At 34.9% G+C, this 17,275-nt stretch overlaps 1 protein-coding gene across 4 annotated transcripts in view; it reads right to left on the bottom strand.

The window, feature by feature from the left end:
• Window positions 1-17,275, bottom strand: part of AKAP6 (A-kinase anchoring protein 6) — a 538,624-nt gene that overhangs the window by 44,893 nt on the left and 476,456 nt on the right. For all 4 annotated transcript variants that reach the window (XM_012468645.3, XM_012468654.3, XM_012468658.3 and 1 more), the window contains exon 12: window positions 14,540-14,755. In XM_012468645.3, coding sequence (XP_012324068.2) covers window positions 14,540-14,755 — 216 coding nt within the window. The remainder of the gene's footprint in view (window positions 1-14,539; window positions 14,756-17,275) is intronic.

Here is a 17,275-nt window from a genome sequence, read left to right as displayed (position 1 = left end):
TGCTTTTCTTCATTCTGTGTAGGTTGTTTGCTTAGTTATTCCCAATGTGAGAACCTGGATATATCAGTTGAAGGTGCTGAATTCCCTTGTCTCTTTTCATTCCTCTTCGTGAGTTTCACAGGCCACAGATCATGGCTGCTTCTAATTGGCCATCTAGAACCCCCTTTGTCGGGGTTTTATGGTTTATTATTATCTCTGTCTTACAGATAAAGAAACTGAGGCACAAAAAAGTTAAGTAATTTGCCATGATCACACAGCTACTAAGTGCGAGAGTCTAACCCTAGCTCTTAATCACTATATTCTATTATAATACTCAAAAAAATTCCCAGCTTTCTTGAAAATCTACTGTGCCACATTAAGGATACATGTCTTATATTCTTATATTTAATATCAAGCCCTTCATGTGTAATTTAAAAATTATTTCTTCCCTCCCTCCTTTTTTTTTTTGAGATGGGATCTCACTCTGTTGCCCAGGCTAGAATGAAGTGGTGCATTCCATTCACAGCTCACTGTATCCTTGAACTCCTGGGCTTAAGCAATCCTCCTATTTCAGCCTCCCAGTGATTTGGGACTACAGGTTTGTTTTTGGCTATAATAAGTGGAAACAGGAGGGAGGGCATGTAGATCTCTATGTAATATACTTGCACATATTTGGAAAAAATGGTAAGGGCTTTATGAAAGAAAAGTAAATTTATTGGAGATTACTTTAAAAGAGCTTTTTGGTATTGGAAGCTTACCTAGAAATACTCTAAAGAAGAGGGCTGTTTTTGACATGTATAAAGGTTTTTTTTTAACATCGATCTCTCTTGTAAGTAATTAAGTACAAGTAATTACATAATTACTTGATTATGTAGCAGCACTAACATTTTACAGGAGGTTTTTCACTTAAACTCTAGCCTTATAAAAATAATTGCCACAAGTCAAAATTATTTTCTAAATGTAGTAATTCTTTTTGCTTTTAATTTTTTTGAGGAGGTGAAATCTAGATCTATTTTTGTTCAGCAACCAAAGCCAGATAAATACGTATTTAATAATGTGTCACTGTGTTCAGACACTGACATAAAAACTTAGAATGAATCCTCAAGTTACAACTGTGAGGTACAACTAGATAGGAAATGAAATTATAAGCCAAGGTCACAATCTAGAGAATTTCTTTGGTCATATATTTCTGAAATCATTAGTCAGATTAGGATAAGAATGCTATTTATCTTAATATATGCATCACCAAATAATAAGATTGAAAGGCAGAAAAAGTGTGGGGTTTCCCCCCTTACTTTCACTGTTTCTTTCTTTTCTTTTGTAAAGTGAGCTGTCTCATCATTGCAAATTTTCTCGAGTTCTTAGAACTCTAATTAAAATGTGGTAATTGGTTATGTTACCTCAATTACCATGATGCATAGACATTGATGCGAAGTGACACCAATTGAATCCTTTGGGTGTTTTACCCTGGGGCCATCCCATTTACCGTGGCCTTATTATTTTCAATTATGTGACTAGATGTGTTATGTACTTCTGGGGCCAATAAATGTGTTAAGATTTCTCTGGACACAACATTCTGTTTTCGATGCTGGAGTTCTGGAGTGCCAGAGAAAATCAAAAAATACATTTGTGCAAAGAATAAAAACTTAAAACCCTAAAGTAACAAAGGATTCCAAAGCACATGCATTGAAATAAAAAGATTTCAAAGGAATTCATATTGTTTCTGTTTAAAACATTTGTTTGAAAAGCAAGAATAATTTACTTGCTACTGATAACTACTCGTCTGAACTACGAAAACAGTGATAGGACTATTCAAAGGCCTTATATGATAGACAGGTAAGGAAACAGATAGGAAAGGCAAATTTTTCTTGCTCTTAAAATAAAGGTCTGGGTCCCAAAAAGGGCTAAGTAGAGTTGTACTGAGTACTTTACAGATATTACCAGAGATCTGTCCTCAGCATGAACGTCAAAGTAAGAGTGCACCGAAATGGTTACAGAACAAAGTGTTTCCCAATGCGGACACTGCTGGCATTTGTGGAAAAATCTGTCTGCATACAGGGTTGTTTCATGCATTGTTACTGTCTCCCCAGATGCACCCATTCAATGCCAGTGGTGTCCTCAGTTGTTAGGAATGACCCCAGAACATTTTCCTAAAAAATCTAGATGTGAATTGGACATTACTTGGGGACATCATCAATAAATGTAATGCGACACTTTGTCAAACCATTTTCATTTTCTGAGAATGATACCTGCGTCTTCACCAACTTTAAAAAAAAATCACCCTCTCATATTTCTGACAATTAAAGAGAAATTTGTGTCCTCTTACTTATTAATTTATCTCTTGGTTTGACTGTCTCCAAATAAGTACAGCATTTGTTTATATGGTACAGATGACGTAAGAATCTGAGCTGGGAAAGTTGGGACAGAAAGAAGTTGTACTGTACAAAGATCTTTCAAAGACTGGCAGAGCAAGGATATTTACGGCAAAATCCCAGACTATTTCCAACCAACACTCAAAAAGCCTTATATTTACAACACTTTGCAAGTACTCTCCCAACTAAGCTTCATACACATATTAACTATCAGATCATTGTTCCCTTCATTTTTGTCTTTGGATTCAAGAAAACTGCCAACAGGAAACTCAAGAGAGTTTTACATAGAACTCATTCTATTACTTTTGGTAATATTTTAAAAGTAAAAAACATTGAATGATCATATGTGATGACCTTATACAAAGCATTTCATTCATAAAAATACATAAATTTAAAAATCTAAACTGTAACTTCTTATTCAATTATTCAAACTTTCCCAATTCAAAATTTAATTTTTTGAATTTCAATTATTCAAAAGAAATGTTTTCCCTCTCAAGATTTACTTTTTTTATTCAGTTATTTCTCATTGTTTGGTTTGAAATTTTTCCAAAGAATACCAATAGTTAATTCTATTCATGTATTTCTTCTGATGAATCCAACTCTTTATATAAGAGCCAATTTTCATTGGAAGGACATGCAATAGAAAAAAAGAGCCAATGAACAAGAATAGAGGGAAGCACTGGCTTTATTTCCAAATGGCATTCTCTAACTCAATCCAGTCTAACTTGAGTCCTCAGATCTTTAACATGTCACGCAAAAGACCTTAGAACTGATTAATGAATAGAAAATAGTATATTAACAAAAATTACTGTGCTATCAATTATTTATATAATTCTTCTTGTATTCAATTCAAAAAGCAATGCCAGGCAGTCTCCAATAAAAAGAATAACAATATAAATCATTAACACAAGCTTTGCTAACCAATCAAAGTAGTCTTAGGGGGAAGAAAGGCAAGAAATTGTTATCAATAAACCCTTTAAGAGCTAAAAGAACTTTAAGTCTTAAAGTCAGATATGCCTGCGTCCACACCTTTCTCCACCTACTGGCTGCATAACCTGGTGTAATTTATTTAATCTATCAAAAATTTAGTTTTTTCATCAGTTGTTGTGAAGATTAAATAGCACAATGTATTAAAAATGGTAACACAGCAACTGAGAAACAGTACATGTTCAATGCTGTCAGCAAGTAACACAACAGCCCCACTCTATTGGTGACTGACACTTAAGATATGCCACATGGCTTTTTAGAGGGATCTTTACAAGTAAATTAGACAGATAAAACTAATATGGAAAAAAATTAAAAACTGAGAAAGATGTCTCCTCACAACGTATAACACGCTCTTGTGTTAGCAATTTTGCAGATTCCTCTAAGGAAATTGTGTATACTAGACTGAACCTGTTCCGTAGAGAGGTTTGTTAAGATGGCATTTGAGAAGAGAGATTTGATTTGTTGTATATACAAATCACTGCTGGAAAACTGTCCTTCTTACTACAAATTCCATAAATGTCATGAGTTTCTGTGAAGCACGTGTGAATTTAATAGAAGTTCCATGTACTTACAGGAAATGCTTAAATAAGTGTCAGTGAACTATCAGTGGTCAACCAATTCACACAGCAGCCCAAATTCTCTTCTCTATTTTCTCCAGCACTTTAAAAGGGAAAGTGCTTTCTTATTCCTTTTTCTTAAAGTTCTCATCAGAAATTATTGCTTTTCAAAGCCCATTTAGATATAATTTTTGACAATTAAAATTTCTCTATGTCACATGTGATAAGAAAATTAGAATCACCTAATTTCCAAATCTAAGTCACTTAATTTGTATTTATAAGTCTTGTTCATTTACTTGATTTAAAGGTGGCTACATATGTACCATTCTTCTCATTAAAGAAAGCTTTGTGTTACAGAGGCAGTTTAGGATGTTGATTCAGGACACTGACTCTGAAGCCAGAACTCCCAGTTTCAAATCTCAGATCTGTTACAAACCAGGTGGTAACTTTGGACAAGTTGCTGAAATTTTCTTTGTTTCAGTTTTTTTTTCTTCTGTAAAATAGAGGATAATGGCATGTATATTATATGGTTATTAAGACTCTTAAAGGACTTAACATGTAAACTACTTAAAACAGTGCCTGATCTATATCAATTGCTATGTATTAACTGTTATTAGTATTGTTTGGTTCTTCAGAAAAGGAATACCCATTTTCATTTACTTAATCCAACAGAAGGGTACTCACTACCAGACTTCAGGGTAATCTATCAACTCCTTTGTAATTAAAATTCTAATATGTGTTTTTTAAAACAGTTTTATTGAGGCATAATTTGAATAAAGTAAATTATACATATTACAATGTAAAATTTTATGTTTTATATAAGAATACACATCCAAAATGATCACTACAAACAAGATCATGAATATATCTATTACTTTCAAAAGATTTCTCATTTCCCTTTGTAATTGCTCCAGTGATTACAAAGATTTTACCCTATGATTAATTTGTTTTCTAAAATTTTCTACATTTTACATTTAGGTCAATGATATATTTTGCTTCATTTTTATATGGTATATTATATAGATCAATCTATGTCTGTTCATATGAATATTCAATTGTTCCAGGATCATTTTTTGAAAGACTATCCTTTCTCCATTGAATTGCCTTTGTACTTCTGTTAAAAATCTACTGACCATTTATGTGTCACTCTATTTCTAAAATATTTATTCTGCTCCATTGATGTATTTGTTGAACTTGACAGCAATGCCGTACTTTCTTGACTACTGTGGCTTTATTGTAACTCTTGACATCAGGAGGTATAAAACTTCCAATTTAATGCATCTTTCTCAAAAATTGCTTTGGGTATTCTATGTCCTTTGCATTTCCAAATGAATTTTGGAATCAGTTTACAAATTTTTATCAAAAAAGAAAATCACTGAGATTTTCATTGGGATTACATTAATTTTATAGATAAATTTGGGGAGATTTGATATCTTAATATTGTGTCCTCTGATCCATGAACACAGTATTGTCCATTATTAATCTAGTTATTATTTGTTAATAATTTCAGTAATATTTTGTAGTTGTGTGCATACAGTATTTCCATATCTTTTGTTAGATACATCCCTAAGCATTTCATGCACTACTATTAATATTATAAATTCAAAGTTTTATAAATTTAAAGTTCTGATTATTTATCAGTAGTATCTGGAACATAATTAACATTTATATATTGATCTTGTATCCTAAATTCCCTTATTCATTCTAGTATCTTTTGGTAGATTCTGTAGCAGTTTCTACATAGATGGTCATGGAATCTCTGAGTAAAAATAATTTTGCTTCTTAATTGCCAAATAGCATGTCTTTAATTCTTTTTTCTTGCTTTATTGATCTGGCTAAAACTTCCAATACAATTTCAAATAGAAACAGCGAAAGTGTACATCTTTGCCTTATTCCTGATCTTAGAAGAGAAGCATTCTGTTTTTTACCATTAAGTATAATGTTAACTGTTGATTAGCTGTGGATCCCCTTTATTAAGTTAAGGAAGTTCTTATTTTTTTCCTTAGGTATTATTTTCCCCTTTCTCTCCTTCTTTCTTCTTTCTTTCCCTTTTTTTTTTTTTTTTTTTTTTTTTGAGAAAGAGTCATGTGCTATCACCTGGGCTAGAATGCAGTGACACCATCTCAGCTCGCTGCAATCTCTGCTTCTCAGGTTGAAGCAATTCTCCTGCGTCAGCCTTTCGAGTAGCTGGGATTACAGGCGAACACCACCAAGCCCAGTTAATTTTTTTTGTATTTTTAGTGGAGATGGGGTTTCACCATGTTTGCCAGGCTAGTCTTGAACTCATGGCCTCAAGTGATCCACCCACCTGGGCCTCCTAAAGTGTTGGGATTACATGTGTGAGCCACTGTGCCCAGCCATTTTTTCCTTTGGTTTCTGAGAGTTTTTATCAGGAAGGATATTGGATTTTGGCAAATGCTTTTCCAGCATTGAGATAATCAAATGATTTTCCTCTCTTTGTGTGGAAATATAGTGAATCATAGACTTTTTTCAAGTATTAAACTATTATGTATTTCTAGGATAAACCTCACATGATCATGATGTAGTTTCTATTTTATATATTTTTATTTGATTTGATAAAATTTTGTTAAGAATCTTTTTATTGGCATTCATAAGGGATATTAACCAGCAGTTTTCTTGTATTGCCTTTTTGACATCTGGGTAATGCTTGCCCAAAGAATGGGAATGAAAAATATTCTTTCCTTTTTAGCTTCTGAAAAACTTTGCACAAAATTAGTATTATTTATTTTGTAAATGTTTGGTAGAATTCACCTATAAAGCCAACCAGTCCTGAAATTTTCTTTCTGGGGAGGTTTTAAACTAATGACTCAATCTATTTAGTAGATAAAAGATTATTCATAAAATTATCTTCATATTCTTCTTTTAATATTAGTAGAAGCTGTAGTGATGTCTATATTTTATTCCTGATACTGATCATTTATTTCTTCTGTTTTCCCTAATCAGTCTGGCTAGAGGTTTATCAATTTCATTAATCTTCTCAAAAATAACCCCAGCTTTTCATTTCATTGATTTTTTTCTGTCTTCTATTTCCCTGATTTCTGCTCTAATTTTATTATTTTCTTTCTCTTGTTTACTTTGGGTTTAATTTGGTCTTCTTTTTCTAGTTTCATAAGGTTAAAAACTAAGATCATTGTTTCAGTGGCATCCTACAGATTTTAATATTTAATTACTATTACTATTCAGTTAAAAATACTGTCTAATTTCCCTTTACATTTCTTCTTTGGTCCATGAGTTGCATAAAAGTGTGTTATTCAGCTTCCATGTATTTAAGGATTTTCCAAATATATTGCTATTATTTATGTCTGAACAATTCTATTATACTCAAATAACACACTTTGGGTAATATGAATTCTTTTAATTTTTTAAAAAAAATAGATAATAGAGTCTCACTACATTACCCAGGCTAGTCTCAGGTTCAAGCCATCCTTCTGCTTCAGCCTCCCAAAGTGCTGGGCTTACACGCATAAGCCACTGCACCTGGCTGAATTCTTTTAAATTTAAGACTTGTTCTGTGACTCAGAAGAGAGTTTTAGTAGATGTTATGTGTGAACTTGAATGCATATTCTGCTGCTGTTGGATGGCATGACTGATTTTTAAATGTACATATTGTGTACAACATGATGATTTGATATATGTAGTGATTTCTATAGTTAAGCAAATTTACATATCCATTATCTCACATTGTACATTAGATCTCTAGATCTTTTAATCCTACCATAACTGTAACTTCGTACCTTTTGACCTACATCTTCCCATTTCCCTTGTACCTGATTTCTGGTACCTTCAGATTCTCTGTTTCTTCTTCTTTTTTTTCTTTTTAGATTCCATATATAAGTGAGATCATGTAATACTTTTCTTTCTGGGTCTGGTTTGTTTCACTTAGTATAATATCCTTCAGGTTTATCCATGTTGTCACAAATAGCAGGATCTCCTTTTTTTAATTTTAGGCCAAATATTACATTGTGTGTACGTATGTTTATATGCATGTATGTGTATATATATCTATATACACATATGTATATGTGTGTGTATATAGATCTATAGATATAGATAGATATAGATGTAGATCTATATATATATAGATCTATATATAGATATAGATCTATATAGATCTATACACACACACACACATATATATATATGTGTATTTTGATTTCTTTTTTCATTCATCTAATAGACACTTCAGTTGTTCCCATATCTTAGCTATGATAAATAATGATGCAATGAACATGTGAGTAAAGACATCCTTATGAGGTAGGGATTTCATTTCCTTTGCGTTATAGACTCACAAGAGAGATTTCTGGGTCATATGGTAGTTCTATTTTCACTTTCTTTAGGAACCTCCATACTGTTTCCCACTGAGGCTATACCAATCTACATTCCCACCAACAATGTATAAGGGTTCCCTTTTTTCTACACCCTCATCAACAATTGTTATTCATTGTCTTTTTGATAAAAGCCTTGGATAGAGTGTTTTTAAGTGCCAATTAAATTTCTTTGTAGTATCAAAGTCTTTTATATTTTTACTGATTTTTCTGGTCTGTCAACTATTGAGAAAACATCTCTGCCCAAAATGGTCTGTTTTTTTTTTGTCTCCTCACAGTTATATCAATTTTTGCTTTATGTATTTTTAAGCTCTGTTTTAGAGCATAAACATTCAATAATGTCATGTCCGCTTTATTATTTGGCATCTTTATCATTAAGAATGTCCTTTGTAACATGTAATATTCTTTGCTCTGAAATCTACATTGTTTACTATTAATATAGCCACTCTCTCTTTGTGTTAGCTTAATATACATTTTTCCATCTCTTTGCTTTATTATATCTTTATGTTTAAAGTGAGTCTCCCTTTTTTTTTTTTTTTTGGTCCTGAGACAGAGTCTCACTCTGTTGCCTAGGCTGCAGTATAGGAGCACAAATGCTGTTCAACTGCAGCCTCAACCTCCTGGACTCAAGTGATCCTCCTACCTCAGCCTCCTGAGTAGTTGATAGCTGAGACCACAGGCACACTGCCACAATGCCCAGCTATTTTTTTTTTTTCTGTAATGATGGGGTTTCACCATGTTGCCCATGCTGGTCTCAAACTCCTGGGCTCAACTGATCCTCCCGCCTCAGCCTCCCAAAGTGCTGAAATTACAGGTGTGAGCCACCATATCTAGCCTAAGTTCGGTTTCTCAGAGGAGCTTTATAAACTCAATCTGATAATTGTTGCCTTTTAATTGAGACTTTCAGTCCAAGCCCGTTTAACAGGATTATTTATGCAGCTGTTCTAAATCTTCCATCTTGCTATTCTTCTATTTATTGGATCTGGTTTTTATTCCCGTTTTCTTTTACTGTTTTGTTTTAATTGATTCTATTCATTTCCTCTGTTGGCCTAGTAATTATAGCTTTTTGTTATGTTTTTAAAGAGTTATAGCCTAGGGATGGTGGCTCATGCCTGTAATACCAATGCTTTGGGAAGCCAAGGTGGGAGGACTGCTTGAGGCCAGGAGTTTGAGACTAGCCTGGGCAACACAGCATGATGCTATCTCTAAAAAAAAAAAAATTAGCTGGGTGTACTGGCATGCTTCTGCACTCCCAGCTACTTGGAGACTGAAGCAGGAGAACTGCTTGAGCCCAAGAGATCAAGGCTGCAGTGAGCCATGATCATGCCACTGCATTGCGCCCTGAGCAACAGAGCAAGACCCTGGATCTAAAACAAACAAAAACTCAAAAGCATATAGTATATTTTATCTTATCTCATGTCTATTTTTTTCTTTAATTTTCTTTTCAAAAAAAATCTTTAAATGATATTATACTACCTCACATAGACTAAAAACCACATAGTTCCATTTCTTGCTTCCTGGCCTTTGCGATATTGTTGTCACACATTTGACCTCTACGTATGTTATAAATCCACAATAAACTGTTATTATCTTGATTTAAGCAGCCTATTACTGCTTAAAGAGATTTAAATAATACAAAAAAATTTCACAGTAACCCATAGCTACTGTTTTCAGCATTCTTCATTCCCTTGTTTATATACAGGTTTCCATCGATGTTATTTTCTCTTTGGCTGAAGGACTCCCTTTAACATTTTTTGTAGTACAGATCTATGAGTGATGAATATTTTCAGATTTTAATGAATGAAAACTATTTTGTCGTCCTTTTTGAATGATATTTTCTCTGTATATATAATTCTAGGTTATTTTATTCCAATATCTTTATTTTTATTTTTCTGAGACAGGGTCTGACTCTGTTATCCAGGCTGGAGTGCAGTGGCACAAACAAAGCTCACTGCAGCCACAGCCTCTGAGGCTCAAGTGTTCCTACTGCCTCAGCCTCCCAAGTAGCTGGGACTGCAAGCCTGTGTCATCATGCCTGGCTAATTTTTGTATTGTTTGTAGAAACGGGGTCTTGCTATGTTTCCCAGGTTGGCCTTGAACTCTGGGCCTCAAGCCATTCTCCACTTCAGTTTCCCAAAGTGTTGAAATTACATACGTGAGCAACAGCACTCAGCTTTCACCTTCCTTTTATTATCGGATTCTAATTCTAATATTCAATTAGGCTGCCTAAAAATACCTCAGAGCTCACTGATGCTCTGTTTTTATTTTGTATTTTTTTCTTTCTGCTTCATTTTGAACAATTTTTTATTGCTATGTTTTCAGGTTTACAAATTATTTCTTCTGTGATGTCTAATTGCCTGTTAATCTCATCCAGTGTATTTTTCATCTCAGTAATGATAGTTTTCCTCTTTATAATGTGATTTCAGATAGATATCTTTAATGTCTCTACTTAATATGATCAATATTTTTTCTAGTTGCTTGAATATATGGAATGTGAGTATAATAACTTTGATGTCTTTGTCTACTAATTCTATGCTCTGCGACATTCCAGGATCAGTTTATATTGATTAATATTTTTCTCCTCATCATCTGACTTTTCCTGCTTCTTTCCATTCTGGGTAGGTTTTGGTTGGATGTCAGACACTATAATTTTTATAAATTTTATCTCATTTTATGCTGGGTAATTTTATTCCTATAAATATTCTTGAGCTTTGTCCTGGGAGTATAGTTAAATTACTTTGAAACAGTTTGACCCTTTCAGGACTTGCTTTTAAGTTTTTTGGGTAAGACCAGAGCAGCATTTAGTCTAAGTTTACCCCATTACTAAGGCAAAAACCTTTCTTGGTACCTTATCACATACCTTGTGAATGATGAGGGTTTCTACTATGTGTGAGGGAAAACAGAACTATTTCTGGCTCTGTGCAGGCTCCAGGGACTGTTCCCTCTAATCTTTTCAGGTGGTTGCTTCTGCTGAGTACTTGAGAGCACCCCTCTGTATATCTCCGGAGCACTTTCCTGCCTGCGTAGCCCTTTCCTCTTTAGAATCCACTTAGAGACTGGCAGTTTCCTTGAGTTTACGAGATGGGTCTGGGAGTCTGGGGAGGCCTTACTAAACAAGAAAGGTTAAAGATCATCTTCTTGGTGTTCTTATAGAAACATAACACTCAACTACTTTGTGAAAATGTAAAAATTTAGAATATAGATACTCCAAATCAATAGTAACTCCAAATCAAATGCCAGAATGAAACAAAATTTATTAAATGAACACATGTACTCATTCATTCAGCAAATACTTGTTTGTAGACCTACTATGTACAAGTATTTCAGGCCCTGGGGGAATAGTAGTTCATTATTCTATTTTCATACTGCTGATGAAGACATACCCAAGTACCCAAGACTTGGTAATTTATAAAGAAAAAGACATTTAATGAACTCACAGTTCCATGTGGCTGGGAAGGCCTGACAATCATTGTGGAAGGCAAAAGGCACATCTCACGTGGCAGCAGACAAGAGAGAATGAGAACCAAGTGAAAGGGGTTTCCCCTTATAAAACCATCAGATCTAGTGAGACTTATTCACTACCATGAGAACAGTATGGGGGAAACTGCCCCCATGATTCAATTATCTCCCATTGGGTCCCTCCTATAACATGGGGGAGTTATGGGAGCTACAATTCAAGGTGAGATTTGGTTGCAGACACAGACAAACCATATCAAGAAGTGAAAGTCTCTATGTACAAGCAAGGATGAAATGGGAATGGGGACATACAATAACTGTACAGCCAGCTTAGGGGATTCTGATTCTCTGCAAAGGCAATCCCCCACATTCGTGACTTTAAAGCAACTTGGACTCTTCACTCAACCAATGATAAGAAGCAGAGAGGCCAGGCATGGTGGCTCACACCTGTAATCCCAGCATTTGGGAAGCCAAAGTGGGTGGATCACCTGAGGTCAGGAGTTCAAGATCAGTCTGGCCAACATGGTGAAACTCTGTCTCTACCAAAAATGCAAAAACTAGCTGGGCGTGGTGGTGGGTGTCTGTAATTTCAGCTACTCAGGAGGCTAAGGCAGGAGAATTGCTTGAACCTGAGAGTGGGAGGTTTCAGTGAGCCGAGATCACGCCACAGCACTCCATCCTGGGCGATAGGGCAAGATTTCATCTCAAAAAAAAAAAAAGAAGTAGGGAAATATCTCCCACTGAATGATGTACCCTGTGCTCACAATATTGTTGCATTCATTCACTCTTTTCCATTCCTTCTCTGACAGTGATTTTCAACTTTCTTCAGCATAGAGGACCTTATTTGCTACCTTCATTTTTCCAGTCTACACATTCTGTAGCCAGCATAAACAAAAGGAAACACCTTTCTCTGTTTGTAATTTGTATCTACTTGTATATAGTAGTTTGAACCTCTAAGAAGCAGCCAGGGTTTCCTCAAAGCTAAAGCTTGCCTTTACCATAGAAGCAGGATAAAAGACTGAGTACAGTGGCTTACACCTGCAACCCCAGCATGTCAGGAGGCCAAGGTGTAAGGATTGTCAAGAATTTGAGGCCAACCTGGGCAACATAGTGGGACCATGTCTCTATAAGAAGTAAAATAAAAATTAGGCAGGCATGGTGGCACATGCCTGTAGTCCTAGCTACTTGGGAGGTTGAGGTGTGGGGATCACCTGAGCCCAGGAGTTTGAAGCTGCAGTGAGCTATGATCAGGCCACTGCACTCCAGCCTGAGAGACAGAGCAAGAACCTATCTCTTAAAAAAAAAGAAAAAGGATAAAAATGGCTATAATCCCAGCAGGACACTATAAATGTGTATAATCTAGTCTGCAGAGAACTACTCTAGCACCGCGATCATATGATTTCAAATAAGTCCTCAAACGCGACGTTGTGTCCTCCAAAGCAGTCTGAATGCTTCCAAAATTTCAGAACTTTGCCTGCTGCAGTTGATTTCCGCATACATCTTATGGCCACTACCACAGATACAAGCTTAAAAGTATAGAAAGTAATAATAATCTCTTCTGACCTTCCAAACACTCTCAAAACAAACAAAAAAGATGCCAGCTAAATAGCTTTACAACAAACAGGTCATTTCAAGAAAAGACATCTAATTATGTCGACTCTGATTGCTAGTAATAACTTGGAAGTCTTAAGAAATTTAACAACTTCAGCTTAAAACAATTAAACAAAACTACTGAGGATAAAATCACCCCCTAGACTCCATATATCTACAGATGCAAAAAGAATTAGATGGCTTACTGATTCATTGTCCCTTCTGTTCCCAGTCCCCAATGCCAAACACGTCAGATAGCAAATATTAAAGCTTTGTTAAAATTGGAATTTATAGGAGGAAAGAATTTTTCAGTGGCATGATTTTTACATTTGATTTTTCAAGGATCCTGAACTTTCAAAGTTATAGAATTGAAAAATATAAACATATAAGAAAAACTTTCCATTCTATGTATGTATGTATTCCATTTATGTAAGTCAAACATGGGAGTTGGGCCTTCAACTAATAGACACTGACCTCAAGGTCATTTGGAGAATGCAATTATTTTATTGATAAATTCTTTCCCTTAAGGATATGAAGGCTCTCTGGACAAATATGCATCGTATATTACAATAAAACAACTTCTAATTATATCTATTTCCTTCATCTAGCAACAGCTTAAATCTCTATTCAATTTGGAAAATCCTTAAAAGGAATCTCTGCTCCCCACCTTGAGCACTGCATTGAAACTCCAAGAGGAAACCTGCCAATTCTCAGCAATGTAACTATCAGAAGATGCTCTAAGCAGGAACAGTGGGAGATTAGTGTACAAATAGATGATGTTAACTCCTGTCATGTAAGGGAAAGGTAAACTAGATAATTGATTTCATTGTATTATCTGCAGAGCATAAACATTGCTCCATATGTTCTGGTAGTACTATGCTATTTTCTAGACAAATGTTTATCGGTTATTGTATGATTAATATTGTTGGTGAAGGAATGATTAAAAGAATTAATGGCTTAGGTTGGTAAGGTTAAGCAAAATCCCCACGTGATTTTTTTTCAAAAAGGCAATGAGATACACTAAAGGCAAATAAATGTCTGTGTTATGACAAATGGAGTTTCATTTAGTGGACAGCTAGTTAGTAGTAAAAGTACTAGGTTTAGTTACTTAAAACCACTTGTAAGATGGCAAAACCACTTTAGGTTAGTTAGTAAAACCATGTATAAGATGAACAGTTTCCAAGCCTGAAATAATTATTTTTTTGTCTTGGAAAATGAGAGACCATTACACTTAAAAAAAAAAATCACTCACAGGTTCTGTTCCCATCTTCTTTTGTAGACGTGTTTGCCACTGGACGGCTTGCATGACTATGGCTTCCCACCTTCTTTCAAGATTTACAATGATCAGCTGCATGGGCTGGTGGTCTGCATTCAGATTGCAAGTCTCCCGGTCATCCAAAAGATGCTGGCATAGTCGCAGAATGGAGGCAACTCCTCGACGTCGTTGCTTGATTTCATGACACAGGGACTGCAACACAGAGAGAGACCAATCTATGAGTGTTTACAGGGCAGTTTCCCTAAAACACAAAACACCCTCTTCCATCATAATTTCAAATTGTAGGGATACACTCAGCTACCAACAATAGGACAAGAAGAAGAGCTCTGATGTCTCTTTTAGAATGGAGGCCTCCTACAGATGCCCAATATGCTAAAGAATTTAGCTGCAGCCCATTCCTCCACACTTTTTCACTAATTTATCCCTCTGAAATGTAAGTTCCCCCCTTGACACCTATGTAATTAACGATTTCTAGCCTAATGAAATAAATCACTTAGGTCAGATGAATGCCAAACAGATTGATATGTTTCGACATAACGTCAAAGGAAACACAAAATATTAAAAAAAAAAATCCTCCAAAAAGAAATAGAACTTTTCCAAATTTACTCCTACATTCTTCAGAGGGAAAAAGTTCAGTTTTCTACTGGCTGAGAACAAGTTAAACAAGATTGTAAAGATTTTTTATATATAAAATCTATTATCTCAAAAAAAGATAAGCAATATTCCTCTTCCAAAGCTTGATTAACAAATCAATAATGTTCTGAAAGCGAAAATTAAGATACTGGATTATTACTGCACTATTTGTTGGTTGCTGTGTTTCTTTTAATAGACATTCACACTATTTAAGAAGGATATGCATGCATCAAAATAGCATCTTGCCCCCAGAAGCATTTGTATTGCTGCAGTGACCCTAAACTGAATAATTCAAGCAAAATAGTGGGTACACATGTCTAAAAATATTATATCCTTTCTCTGCCTACAGATAGTGTGTAAGTGATATTCTAATTCAGAGCCTTCAGGAGAAATGATGATTATATCCATGAACATCACTGAATTACTAATCTTCTACTGCCACAATTGGACTCTTCTAACAGTTAACAGATTGCATATTAATCAACAAGGGTAAACAAGACAATGCAATTTCATTTAGTGTGAGAGTTTTAATGCCTGAAAGTATTTGTGCTTAAAATGTTAATCTAGATAAGGCTTCATTAGAAGAAATCTTAAAATGATTAAGTGTGGTACGCTGAAATGTGCATGGAGTGGGGGTAGGAGATCAGCAGGTGAACATTTCATACAGGTGTCCCACTTACTGATATAATGCATGCTATAGCCATTTAAATGACCCTAACTCAGTAATAGCTGGAATTCTATTATTTTTGTAATGAGAGAACGCTGTACCTTTAATATTTCTGAATTTTAAATAAGGTGAATGACAAATTTCCAAACCTCTATTTATGGCAAAATATGACTAGATATATTTTATTATTCAATTTATACCAATGCAGCAGTTTCAGTTATGTTTCTTGAACTTATCCTTACTTATTTTCCTAGAGTTTATTACTATTTTCCTGGATAAGTCCTGATATAACCACCATGTCTGACAAATTTCTTTACTGATGCTATTAATTTGTTCAATGTTGAATGACGAGAAATCCCTAAGACATTCAAAGAAAACCTAAGCCTACTAAGGCAACAGGCATTGTTTCCATCTCCTACAACCCTGTCAAATGACTCCCCTCAACCCCACATGCATATTCTCTCTCTTTCTCTCTCCCTCTCTGTCTCTTCTTCTCTCTCACTCACACACACAAGCATCGACACATATATCCATATACACCCTTCAATTTATCTCCTGCTCTAGAACAACTGTTGGGCAAGTCAAACTATGAAGGCCACCTAATACCTGCCAATTTGGGGCCCAATATTAAACACTTCAAGATAAATTATGGCCAAATGAAATTGGTCCAAATGAGCCCTATAAATATTAATATTAAGGATTTGGGGGTTTGTTTCTGTTTTGTTAACTTGTTAAGAGTAAAGGCCTGGAAAAATCAAAAGAGATGTTTCTGTGCCATAGAACTGAATTTTGCAAAACCCTCTTTAAAGTTAACTAAAGTATTTTTTAAGCCAACAAAAAGTCCCAAAGTTCTTAGCTGAATGAAAATTTGCAATGAATGGCACTAAGGGTATGTGCAGAGTTAACACAGGTCACATCAGCTAACATTTGCAAAGCACCCCAAATAGACTTCATTCACCTTGCAGGCATTTTCAAAGTTCTGAAACAGGACACTTGAGGTTGCTAGGAGAAATTTTCATAAAGGTCATTGGCCATGATTTTTTTAAAAGTATTTAGAATGTATCCAGTATTTAAGTGTCTAGATGATCCCCACTCCTATTTTAATATGAATCAATCAAGATGAATACAGTGGTTTAAAAACTGAGAAAGCAGTTACTGTTGATATTCAATATCTGGCTTTTGGATATTCACAATTCTGCAGGGTTTTCTCTTACTTTAAATGAACAAAGGGCTTAGTCTACATTCTGAATTAAAAATGTATGCTACATGTGCACTTGGGAAATATTGCTACTTTTAAAAAGGAGGGGAAAAGAAGCATAGAGAGAGAAGGGAAGAGTGAACAAACACAGGTGACTTCTAGTTTAAATATTGTTAAGAGGGGCCAGGCGGAGTGGCTCACACCTGTAATCCCA

This window comes from Aotus nancymaae, unplaced genomic scaffold (assembly GCF_030222135.1).
Source record: "Aotus nancymaae isolate 86718 unplaced genomic scaffold, 86718_ANA_hifiasm-v0.15.2.pri h1tg000062l, whole genome shotgun sequence".
NCBI classification, from domain to species: Eukaryota; Metazoa; Chordata; class Mammalia; order Primates; family Aotidae; genus Aotus; species Aotus nancymaae.
This window is presented reverse-complemented; position numbering and strand designations above follow the sequence as displayed.